Raw genomic sequence first — 12,695 nt, forward strand, 5'->3', positions numbered from 1 at the left:
CAAGATTAGTAGATCGACTCCTGCCTGCATCTACTACTATTACTCCACATATCGACTGCTATCCAGCATGCGTCTAGTTTGTTAAGTTCATGGAAAAACGGAGTAATGCAATAAGAACGATGACATGATGTAGACAAGATCCGTTTATCTATATGGCGGTAGATATAGATCTCATCTTTTTATCCTTAGCAACAACGATACATACGTGTCGGTTCCCTTTCTGTCACTGGGATCAAGCATCGTAAGATCGAACCCACTACCAGGCACCTCTTCCCATTACAAGACAAATAGATCAAGTTGGCCAAACAAAACCCAAATATCGGAGAAGAAATACGAGGCTATAAGAGATCATGCATGTAAGAGATCAAAGAAAACTCAAATAACTTTCATGGATATAAAAAGATATGACTGATCATAAACTCGAAGTTCATCAAATCCCAACAAACACACCGCAAAAGAGTTACATCATATGGATCTCCAAGAGACCGTTGTATTGAGAATTCAGAGAGAGAGAGAAAGCCATCTAGCTACTAACTACGGACCCGAAGGTCTACAAAGAACTACTCACACATCATCGGAGAGGCACCAATGGAGGTGGTGAACCCCATCCGAGATGGTGTCTATATTGGATCTGGTGGTTTTGGACTCTGCGGCGGCTGGATGAATATTTCGTCGATGCCTTTAGGGTTTCTGGAATACTATGGTATTTATAGAGCAAAGAGGCGGTTCGGGGGGCACCCAATGTGGGCACAACCCACCAGGGCGCGCCTGGGTCTCCTGGCGCGCCCTGGTGGGTTGTGCCCCCTCGGGGTACCCCCCCAGGTGCAACCAGGGCCAATTGCCGTCCTTCTGGCCCATAAAAAATCATCATGGAGTTTCTGGCATTTGGACTCCGTTTGATATTGATTTTCTACGATGTAAAAAACATAGAAAACCAGCAGCTGGCACTTGGCACTATGTCAATAGGTCAGTACCAAAAATGATATAAAATGATTATAAAACATCCAAGGTTGATAATAAAACAGCATGGAACAATCAAAAATTATAGATACGTTGGAGACGTATCATTGACTGGCAGCCATAGCGAAGGGGGACGCGAGACGTAAACAAACAAATCATTGAAAATTCATCTCTCTTGAATTTTTCTTGCAACTTCCGAATGTATACTTCAACAAAAAGTAGAGATGGTAAGTATTCGACCCGCTTAGTGCATCTCCAACGGCAACACACAAATTTCCTCCCACATCCGTCTGTGGACAGGGGGACCAATCCGCGGACACGGATGCGGGAGGACGCCATCCAATGTTAGCCGCATACATTTCAAACTTTTTTCAACAAACCGGATGAAATTCATGCAAACACAACCGGATTTCATACAAACATGACAGATTTCATACAAACACAACAGATTTCATTACATTTTGAACATTTAGAACAAAATAAAAGATCCGCCCCCAAAACCTATCCTACTGCGGCGATGCCCGACGTTCAAGCCCGTGTCGTCCTTCATCTGCCGTCTCCATAAGCACCAGTGATAAGACCGGTGAAGTGAAGATGCGGTCTCCGGCAAGGAAGAGTAGAACACGGTAGACGGACCGGCCCACATGGGACACAAGTCACCACCACCTCCCGTGGCCTACTCATCCTCGGAGGAGTTCGCAACCTGTCCTTCGCCGGTGGACGTGAGGTCCACGATGGAAATGGTGGCGCCAGTGCTGTCTTCCTCCCACCGGGCCGACTAATGGTTCGTCGGCAGCGTGTAGGAGGCGCAACTGGCGTTGTTCTCTCTTTGCGATCGCCTGCAGCTGCACCTCCATGGTGGCCGCTTCCTAGCGAGCGATAGCTTGAGCGCGGATGACATCGTATATGGCATGTGCTTTGCCATGAAGTTGGGCTTTGCCGCGGCCATGGCCTCCTCGCTTGCGTGCTTACCATAGATCTGGCCTTCCGCCAGCCGATGTTGCTCCAGGAGGAATAGGTTGTACCTTTGTTCCTCCCGCGCCTACTGGAACACCGATAGAGGCACCAACGCATGCTGCACCTCCCCATGGTGGTGTTTTAGTGTGCATGCGCCTGCTCCATGGTGAAGCCAGCGTGCACAGGAGGCGCGGGAGCCAGGGCGGAGTCGTTGGAGCCCGTCTCCATCGTGGTGTCGTCCTCGTCGTCAGAGACCTTGGGCGAGCTGGACGGCAAGTTGGCCTCCATCCGCCTGGCATGGCGGCTATGCCAGGCAGCGGCAAGGGCGGACACCACGTGCTTCATCTCCTACGACAGTCTGCCCCATAGTGCTTTCCCGCTGGCGGTCATGGCGGATGTGGAGGAAAGGAGGAGGATGTGGAGCAGATGTGTTGTGTTGTGGAGATAGTCAGGTGTGGCTGCCCTTAGTGGATTTCAGTGAGGCTAGACGTCTATGCGGGACACTGAAGTGGGTTTCTTGGTCGGCGAGCCTGCTTAATGGCGGCATGCGGACGAACGGGGCATTGAAGGGGCGTGGTAGATATTCGTCCCGTCCCATCTAGTCACACATCTCCGGCATTGAATAGGCGTGGACACTGGATGCGCGTCAAGGGCGACGCCCTCGGCCGGTGAGCTGCTTCAATGCCAACACCAGTGAGACGTCACGTCCTCTCTTCACTGGGGAGCGGCCGCTCTACATCAGCATGAATGCAGATAGCTGGTGCGCAGCGGGAACGCGCGCGGGCGCGAGAGAAGGGGTTTGGGTGGACCAGGGTGGTCAGAAAAGGGCGTGAGATCGGTCCGGACTCCCGCAACCCCCTCCCCCCACGTTTGTCTCCGATTTGCGGGAGAAATCGCGTCCGGACCGCTCCGCGTACCGATACAGGTCGGCATTGGATGATTTTCCGCTGTCTGGACAACGCGGTTCGGATGGTTGCGGGTCCGCCTTGAAGATGCCCTTAATCAATCCAACATCGGTTAGAAAGAATCTAAAGTAGTACCCAAATAGACAAGATCAATAAAAAAGTAGCACTTTGGGGGATGTCATGTGAATTATACATGTTGACCCGATCAGGTACCTCTTGATGAACTAGGGGAAAAAATTCCACAAAAGACATGTTATTTACATCCGCAAAAAAAAGACATATTATTTAGGCCACATGATTGGAAAAGAATAAACCCTTTTGATTCTCTATGCATTCCGAAGGACTCCACATAATGTATGCAACTTTGAGAAACCAATAAAATACTAAGGACACAACACAAGCAACACATATAGCAGCCTTAGCAGGACATCACATATCCACTTGTGTGTGTGTGTCTGTGTGTTTATCTCAAATTGCACATGAATTAAACTATACGCAAAATATGCAAAACCAAGCATGTATATACGTTTTTTTGTTGTTGCAAAAAACCTGCATATATGTTGTTTTTTCAAAACATGATTTTACCAAAACATGATTGCATGAGCATAGCACAAGAAAGATGTGATAAAAACAATGTCTTCTAAACCAGAATGTCAAAAAAAATATCGCATGAGTCGTGTGGAAACCCGAAAATGGGCGAGAAAAACAAAACATTAAGCTAGGGTTTTATGAGGGCCCACGCGCAGCCGCAGCCGCTCTCGCCATCGCCTGGTGCGCCGTAGAATTTCTCCGCCTTTATTCCCCCCCTCCCCGCTCCTTCCCTCCCCTCCACCACCTATCCGCCGCCTCCCCCCACCCTCCACAAACCCACGCAGCTCCAGCGGCGCAGGCGCATCCCAGCTCACCGGCGGAGATGGGCGGCCCAGGCCTCTACTCCGGGATCGGCAAGAAGGCCAAGGGTGAGCGCCCGATCCTCCGCCCCTCCCGCCCGACCCGCGTTCGTGGGATTTTCTTCTTCTCCGAGCTAGATTCCTCCCTGTGAGATATGCTGATTGTTGTGCTTGCTCGCTCGCTGCAGATCTACTGTACAGGGACTACCAGACCGACCACAAGTTCACCCTCACCACCTACACCGCCAATGGCGCCGTAAGTGCTCCCCTACATCTTGTCTCTTCCTGCTCCGTTTTGCCAGGTCGCGTCGTGCGAGAAAGGGACGCGGTCTGATCCGGGCTCCAGGAGATTATTGGGTTTCCTGATCTGTTCGCGCGGTTTATTGTCGTTCCGTGTGATCCGAGTGATTGATCGCTGGGCAGTGGTTTGACGACCCGTGGCTCTGGGTAGGGCGAGGGTTTTTAGATAGGTTTTGCTGCTTATGGCTTTTGCTTATTTGTTGTGGGTTGCATTTGGGCTGATAGAGGAATTGATTCTGTTGGTTAGGACTTCGGGAGAATGGGATGGAACTCAATGTGCTAGCCTTGCCATTGTCCTGAATTCATCGGGGAGTTGTATCCCAATAATTTGTCATAGAATTTACGCTTAATAACTAGGGCACATCGGCAGACCCTACCAAGTCATCAACATAGGGCTGGAGACTGGAGAACAATAGCTGTATTACTGTCTTATTGAGGTAGCTATCTTGCGAGTAATTACAATCACAACAATATTTAAGGATTGTTGTACTGTGTTTTCTGGGGCTGTAGGTGGGGATTTTCTGTCATTGTTAATCATGTCATTTGTTAGACCAAAAGAAATGGGCTAATCCAATGTTCCAAAAGCTATTCTACTTTATTCTGTCGTTTCCTTATTTTGGTTTGGCTGGGGGATGTGTGGGTTCTGATTTTTTTTTCCATAAAAAATAAAATAAGATATAGATCTGGAGTCTGATGCAACTGGATTTATGCTGTCGTCAATATCTTCAACAAATGATATATTTCTTCACATTAGCATTTTAGTGGATGCCACCCCATTCTTAGAACAGAATCTTTGTGTAAAGTGCCATCACAGTGAAATATGATGTGTCACCGGTGCAGTGCTGTACATATCCTAGCGTTCTCTTGATATTACTTTTTTCTTGTGACAACTGCTGCTATGTTGACATTGCTATGGTAACGGTGTGGTACCTATGATATAAGTTCTATTGTCAACCTTTTCTTTGAATTTCTCCATGCAGGCAATTACTGCTACCAGTACAAAGAAGGCTGATCTTATACTCGGTGAGATCCAATCACAGATCAAGAACAAAAACATCACTGTAGATGTGAAGGCCAACTCAGCATCGAATGTATGTCTCTCTCTCCCTCATCAAACATTATAATTGTTCTGTTGTATTTCCAGCTTTTAGTACTGACTGATTTGTTCTCTTGGGCAGGTCATTACTACAATTACCGCTGACGATCTTGCAGCACCAGGGCTGAAGACCATCTTGAGCTTTGCTGTTCCTGATCAGAAATCTGGAAAGGTGGTATCCTAACCCTCAATGTAATGGTTTCTTAATTGGTTGTTGCTTATGTTTGATTCGTTCTTTGTTTGCAGGTTGAGCTCCAGTACTTGCATGATTATGCTGGTATTAATGCAAGCATTGGCTTGACTGCCAATCCTGTAGTCAACCTCTCCGGCGCGTTCGGAACTAGTGCTCTAGCTCTTGGTGCTGATGTGTCGCTTGATACAGCCACCAAGAATTTCACCAAATACAATGCTGCACTTAGCTACACTAACCAGGATCTTATCGCATCCCTGAACCTGTGAGTTTTCAAGATCTATCTATGTAAATTAGGATTCACAAGTATTACTTTGCCAATCTTAGCTTATTTGATCCTTGTGACATCTTCATAGGTACGTGATCTAAACGCTCTTTAGAGTATATGTTAATCACTATTTGTTGTATCTCACCTAGCAAGTTATTGTTCAGTTGAGACAGTATACAAATAGCTAAAATATAACTTTCCAAGGTCTTTTTGTGTTATATTAGGTCATTCTTTATCATCTACCAATTGCTTGGTAGTTGCAACATGTTGCTAACAAACTCTTGTATCATTGCAACCACAAATAAAGCTGACCTAGCAAGCAGTTGCTGTGTCCTTTTATTCGTTTTTTTCTTCTTCAAATCAGACATATCCTTTCTCAACTACTCCCTCCGTTCCGAATTACTCGTCGCAGAAATGGATGTATCTAGATGTATTTTAGTTTTAGATACATCCATTTCTGCGACAAGTAATTTGGAACGGAGGGAGTAGCTAATATTGATCAGTGCCCCTCGAAGAATACAGGTTGTGAGCTGTTAGATTCTTTAATCCAAACCAATTAAACAAGCTCTTGTTCTGATTTTTATCGTGTATGTTTGGTAGTTAAACATGGACCTCCTTTAGCATCCTCAGAAGAATCAAAATGTATACAAGCTGATGCAGTTAACGAGGAACTAACATCAACTCTCGGTGCACCGTTGGCTAGTTCCCACTAACGATTTGAATTGAAATATTCTTGCAGGAACAACAAGGGAGACAGCCTGACTGCATCCTATTACCACATTGTGGAGAAATCCGGCACAGCTGTTGGGGCAGAGCTGACCCACAGCTTCTCAAGCAACGAGAACAGCCTCACCTTCGGCACCCAGCATACCCTGGACCCGCTCACCCTTGTGAAGGCCCGGATCAACAACTCTGGCAAGGCCAGCGCGCTGATCCAGCACGAGTTCATGCCAAAGTCGCTGTGCACCATCTCGGCGGAGGTGGACACCAAGGCCATCGAGAAGAGCTCGAAGGTCGGCATTGCTATTGCTCTCAAGCCTTGATTGCGAAATCAAGCCCCCCTTCTCTAAGCTCTCAGTCAGGGGTGTTCCTCGGTTTCGGATGAAATCGGGGTGGGTTGACAATACTTCACACGCCCTTGGGCGCGTTGTTGCAGTCTGTTAGATTTGAAGAACTGCCGTGTTTCATTCCTGAGGAATTTTGTCTTTGCTCGGTGTAGTGCCTGTCCGTTGAGCCACACTCGCAGTAATAATTCAAGCTCTGAAAATTCTGAACTTGATTCAGCATTCGTCAATTTTTTAACTTGCTGTGGTGTAGCCTACTTTCCAAGGGAGAAGATAATGATTGTTGCCTGAGTTGAGCCCTCGATCCGGCAATAATATACAATCTATAACTGGGATGAACGGCTGACTGGTTGGCCACGTTGAAAAGCGTCGTGCAAGCGTGCGGCTTATCGGCTGGCCACGTGGCGGAAGCAGATTTACGCTTCTGCCACTTATCCCCATGAGAATCGTCTCTTATCTCCTCTCGTTTCCCTCGCGACGAAACATGCATCGGCGTCTACGTGCGTGGGGTACTAGATAGTGTCTCGCTCGAGATCACATCCTCAGCAATGTCGCCGTCGCCGTCGTCGTCGTCGCTCTACTCCGGTCGCCTCCTCTCCTCCCGCCCGGCGTCCAAGGGGCTCGTACGTCGTCTCCTCGCTCGCGATGGGAGCAGGTGGGTCAGGCCGTCGTGCTCCCTGTCTATGGACGGCTGCGCGGCAGGTGTCGGCGACCGGGGCGTGGTGACCATGCACGAGACGCGGGCCCTGCCGGCAGCGTCGGCGCCGCAGGAGGCCGTCGGGCAGCTCAGGGCCGCCGTCGCCGCGCTCAACGCCGACCCGCCGGCGTCCTCCTCCGGCATCATCCGCATCGAGGTAGCAAAGCCAAAGCACATGTCCCTCGTCAATGGCGCGTGTGGTGTGGAACTGCGTTTGATCGTTCTATCTGGATAAAATGCGCACGCAGGTGCCTATTCGGCAGCGAGGGGACGCCATCGAGTGGCTGCACGCGCAGAGGCAGAGCTCCCTGCCCCGCTGCTTCTTCTCCGCCCGGGCGCCCCTGCCGGACACGCCGGCCGTCGCCGTGGGCAGCCGCAGCAGCAACGGCAACGGCGGCCACAAGGAGCAGTGGGAGCAGCCGGTGAGCGTCGCCGGCGTGGGGTCGGCGGTCTTCTTCCCAGGCTTTACACTTTATGCTTCCGGCTCGTATGTTGTGTGGAATTGTGAGCGGATAACAATTTCACACAGGAAACAGCTATGACCATGATTACGCCAAGCTATTTAGGTGAGACTATAGAATACTCAAGCTTGGCTTAGAGTGCGTTGACGATGCTGTTCCTCCTCTTCTTTGCCCGTGAAGATTTCTTTCAAGGGATTGCCCGCTGATCCGCGCCTACGGCGCCATCCGTTTCGACGCGTCGAGCGACGCCTCGGTCGAATGGGAAGACTACGGCGCATTCTACTTCGTTGTTCCACAAGTAAGTCGATCCGCAACTGGTGACAGTTTCATTCTGCATGATGAATGCAATGTGCATGTGTACTGGCTGCTTCTTTTCAAGTGTGTGCAATGTAAAAGTGTACTGCATTGCAGGTTGAGTTCAGCGAGCTCGAGGAGGGCTCGGTTCTGGCGACGACGATTGCGTGGGACGACTCGCTTTCTTGGACATGGCAGAGCGCTGTGGACGAGCTCCAATCAACATTGCACAAGGCATGACATTTTATTTTTCTGTATTGTCATGTGCAAGATAGTAACTTAGCAACCACTAATTTGAGCTTCTATGCAGATATCACCCTGTTCAGTTAAGGTGAACAGGTCCACCCTACAAACCGCCATCGTAAATCTCAATCATGTCCCCACCAAGGCGTCCTGGGATCTTGCTGTTACTCAAGCTCTTCGGATGATCAAAGGGAGCCAAACCGAATTAGTCAAGGTAAACCGAATTAGCGAGCAATTTTTTTTACCTGTCCTTTTGCGAGTACAGAGAGGTTTGGTCAAATCTGATATTTTTGTCAATGCTAGAATCTTCCAGTTAGTTAAGAAAATACTTGTTTTCCATTTTTGTTCACCACATATTTTGAACTTGCCATTGAAATATTTTCCACAGGTTGTGTTGGCAAGGTGCAGCAGGTACATCACTGATACTTGCATCGACCCTCTGGAGCTGTTAGCTTGTCTGAAGGTATGTTGTATTGTTGTCCCCTCCCCTCGTTGTTTACAAAAAGATCATTCCGCGACTCTTGTGTATACAGGTTGAGGGCCAGAATGCCTACCAGTTCTGCATACAGCCACCTGATGCTCCTGCATTTGTTGGAAATAGTGTATGTCTTCTGTGATGCACTTTCCTTTCTTCCTGATTTACCCGACCTTCTTTCATATCATGTATAGTCAGAATCCTGTTTAGAGATAGGTCTTTTTTATGCCTTGTGCATTGTTTATCTGTATATTTGCTCTAGCATTGTTAAATAACTCTGTTCTAACTATTGCTAATTTCATCCAAACATTCTGAATAGCCAGAGCAACTATTTCACCGGAAATACTTGAACATTTCCAGCGAGGCTTTAGCCGGCACGCGAGCAAGAGGGAAAACAAGGGCTGATGATTTTCAAATTGGCCAGGAATTGCTTCTAAGGTTTGTTTCCCCTCTTTGTGCTTGGAATCATAAGATTGACATATTTCTGAAATTTTACGGTGATATCGGCACCTTGTACGAAGACCAGACTGGTCAGTAATGCAAATAATTCTTGCAGCATCAAAGAGGACACTGAATTTACTATTGTACGGGACAGCATAAAGAAGAAGCTTGAGGCAAGTTAAGTTTCACAGTCCAATTTCAGATATGATCGTGGAATAGTTTGCTTTGCTCTTGGTACTCAGTAGTAATGCTTTTCAGAAAACAAAATATGGTTACTGCAATTTTTGCTGAACCAGTGGATCTGATCTAATCTGCAGATGATCTGTGATGAGGTTGTTGTCAATCCCAGCAAGGCCCTTCGGAAACTTCCAAGAGTACAACATTTGTCAGCTCAATTAGCTGCAAGATTAAGAAATGAGGACGACGAGGTAATCTATGATTGAAATATTCTCTGTCACTTGGATATGTAGGGATCATTTGAATTTTCTTTTGCCTTGGATTATTGCAGACATCAACTAGTGTTCATATAATAGACTATTGATACTTTGTTCTGGTATTGCAGTTTGACATCCTAAATGCTCTTCATCCAAGCCCAGCTGTTTGTGGTTTGCCCACTGAAGAAGCGCGCCAATTCATACGAGATTATGGTGTGTGCTTGTATTCTGGGTAAAATGTTATCTGTAAACTAACATATGCAACCTATTGATGGTGATCTCTGAATGCTATTTTCTGATGTTGCAGAAATTTTCGACCGTGGAATGTATGCTGGACCTGTTGGTTGGTTTGGTGGAGCTGAAAGTGAGTTTGCTGTTGGGATTAGATCAGCGCTACTTGGAAAAGTAAATAAAACACATGTCATCAATATTTGTGTAAACCTTATCCTTCTTAACCTATCCTAATTTAGAAGCATAAGTCACCTAGCTGTCTTGTCCAGGGATATAGCACTTTAGTTTATGCCGGTGCCGGGATTGTCGAAGGTACAAATCCATCTTTTGAATGGGATGAGCTTGATCTCAAAGCATCTCAGGTAGTCTCTGTCCAACGTCATGACCGTTATTACTGACTTCTATTTGGAATGCTAACACGTTAGATTTTATGACTATTTTCAGTTTGCAAAGTTGTTGCAGTATCAAGAACATCATATTTGCTACCAAGAGGCAGGAAACATGGGGACATTGATTTGAACTGTAACTAGTAAGTCATCAGAGATTACAATACTTAGAAAGAGGCGGGAAATTACGTTATCTCAATTATATAGAATGTCTACAACTTCAGTTTGTATCTGACATTATGCCCGATGTGTTTATTTTGAACTCCTTCTACAGGGAAGTTTTGATTTGTTGGGAAGATTCCAAATGGAGTTCATATCTGTTTGTGTGCGTGCGTTGTAAACTTCGAAGGATTTCAGCCTGATTTGCATGGCTCTTGAAGACGCAATCACAGAAATATCGAAATATCGATTCGAGGAGATGACAGTGATGATAGTCGTGGAGCGTACAGAAGATTAAATAAAAGCATATTAAATAATTATGTACAATGATTGTAACAAGTCAGTTTAGTGCAAAGTGTATATTACCATTCTTTTGACTTCTTCTCTGGCCTGGTCCAATTGCTTATATGATCTGGATGCTTCTTGTTGCAAGCATAATGTACCTGATGCATTATTTTCATCTGATGGGCAATGACATAGATCATTCATTTATATTTGTAAGAACAATTCTTAGTCCAGTTGGTGCCCATTGCAGTGATTCTTAGAGCGTGTGGCATAGTCTCTGAGCCCATGATCCTCTTTCTCATTCAACTGTAGTCACAAAAAATAGGCCAACCTCACACTGTCACACAAAGTGTTATGGCCGGTTTAGCTAGGCCCACTGAGCAATCTTAGCCCATAAGTTATCTTAGGTTAATTCTTATGCAAGTTATCTTAGGTTAATTCTTCTGCAAGTTATCTAGGTTATAAATATAGGCTGTAAGACTCCTTTTGGAATTAAGCAATAAGAAGATTATCTCTATTGCCCGGCTCCTAGAGGAGCTGGAACCCTAGCCGCCCCCTGCCTCTTGCGCTGCCGTCGTCATCCTCCTCTCTCGCGACGGCGCCCAGCCGCCGGCGCGACCGCTCATCGCCATGCCCACCCCCCTCCTTCCCCTACTGCCTACGGCCAAGACCGGGCAGAACCCTAGCTCCTAACACCTTGGTATCAGGTACCCTGGTTTCGACCATGTCTTCACCGCCTCCAAACCCGCCACCACCGCAGCCGCCGCTGCCCAACGCCTCCCCCACCGCCGCTGCCACCAATTCCACCAACGTCGCCGCTGCGTCGCCGGGCACCACGGCCTCCCTATCGGTGCCAATCTCCCCCGCACCCGGCACCACGCCGGGTCAGGGCCAGCCACAAACCCCCCTCCAGCAACCACCGCCGTCGCCTCCCCCAGCGCCGCCGCAGTTCACACCGGAGGCCATGGCCGGCGTGCTCAACGACCTGGTCGTCGCGGTCCAGGGCATCCGCCTCTACTTGGCGGGCCCGTACGGGCCGCCTCCACCGCTTCATTCGGCCGCGTCCGCGGGCCAGCAGGCGCTGCCATGGTACTCAGTACAGGCGGCCACCACCGGCGGCTACTCGGCGCTTTCCCCATCGGCGGCTTCGACGCCGCCTTGGCCGCAGTGGCCGACGCCGTTCGCGGCGCCAACCGCGCCGCCCGCCACCACCCAGGGACCGTAGTGGCCGACCTGGGCCCCGCCGCCCGCGCCGTCCCTCACCACGCCATCCCTCCCGGTGGCAACGGTGCAGGTTCCACCACCGCCCCCGCCCAACCCTAGCCTGGGCCGGTCCTCGCCGAGCGGCCTTCCGATCCAGGAGGTCCGTTTCCCTTCGTCACCGTCGCCACTTCCTGGCTGGCTCCACGGGCCGCCGTCAGCTTCCACGGAGGCCCGGCCGCCGTCAGGGTTCCAGTTGCAGCCCGAGGCGTCGGGAGCCACAGGGGACTACGTCGGCCCTTCCACCCTGGACCGAGCTCCGTCATCAGCCCTCCGTACCGCCGAGGCAGTGGGCCAGGGCGCGCCACACCAGTAGCCGCCCCGGTTCGCAAAGATCGACTTCGCCACGTACGACGGTTCGGACGACCCGCTTAACTGGCTCAACCAGTGTGACCAGTTGCCGCGTCGAAGCGCACTTGGCTGGCTTCCTACCATCTCCGCGGGGCCGCCCAGACATGGTACTACGCCCTCGAGCAGGACGAGGGCGACATGCCACCGTGGGATCACTTCCGCGGGCTATGTCTTCTTCGATTCGGACCACCGGTACGCGGCAGCCGCTTGGCCGAGTTGGGCCGCCTACCGTTCACCTCCACGGTGCAGGATTTCACCGACCGCTTCCAGGCACTAGCATGCCACGTGCCTGGTGTGACGGCCTTACAGCGGGCGGAGCTCTTCGTCGTCGGCCTTCCCGAGCACATT

The 12,695-nt window shown here is 49.2% G+C and overlaps 2 protein-coding genes across 2 annotated transcripts; both read left to right on the top strand.

Annotated features, from left to right (window-relative positions):
- The first annotated feature begins 3,609 nt into the window (after positions 1-3,609).
- Positions 3,610-6,842, top strand: LOC125509126 (mitochondrial outer membrane porin). Its single transcript, XM_048674016.1, has 6 exons — positions 3,610-3,781; positions 3,901-3,968; positions 4,993-5,103; positions 5,191-5,280; positions 5,355-5,563; positions 6,306-6,842. The coding sequence occupies exons 1-6, from the start codon at positions 3,736-3,738 to the stop codon at positions 6,607-6,609; spliced, it is 828 nt and encodes a 275-aa protein (XP_048529973.1). The 5' UTR covers positions 3,610-3,735; the 3' UTR covers positions 6,610-6,842.
- Positions 6,843-7,034: 192 nt separating this feature from the next.
- LOC125509127 (isochorismate synthase 2, chloroplastic-like) lies at positions 7,035-10,943 on the top strand. Its single transcript, XM_048674017.1, has 15 exons — positions 7,035-7,484; positions 7,576-7,823; positions 7,969-8,086; positions 8,200-8,316; positions 8,393-8,539; positions 8,714-8,788; positions 8,859-8,927; positions 9,120-9,238; positions 9,357-9,414; positions 9,559-9,669; positions 9,804-9,888; positions 9,983-10,080; positions 10,176-10,268; positions 10,351-10,435; positions 10,567-10,943. The coding sequence occupies exons 1-14, from the start codon at positions 7,179-7,181 to the stop codon at positions 10,423-10,425; spliced, it is 1,719 nt and encodes a 572-aa protein (XP_048529974.1). The 5' UTR covers positions 7,035-7,178; the 3' UTR covers positions 10,426-10,435; positions 10,567-10,943.
- Positions 10,944-12,695: the final 1,752 nt, after the last annotated feature.

This window comes from Triticum urartu, chromosome 5 (assembly GCF_003073215.2).
Source record: "Triticum urartu cultivar G1812 chromosome 5, Tu2.1, whole genome shotgun sequence".
NCBI classification, from domain to species: Eukaryota; Viridiplantae; Streptophyta; class Magnoliopsida; order Poales; family Poaceae; genus Triticum; species Triticum urartu.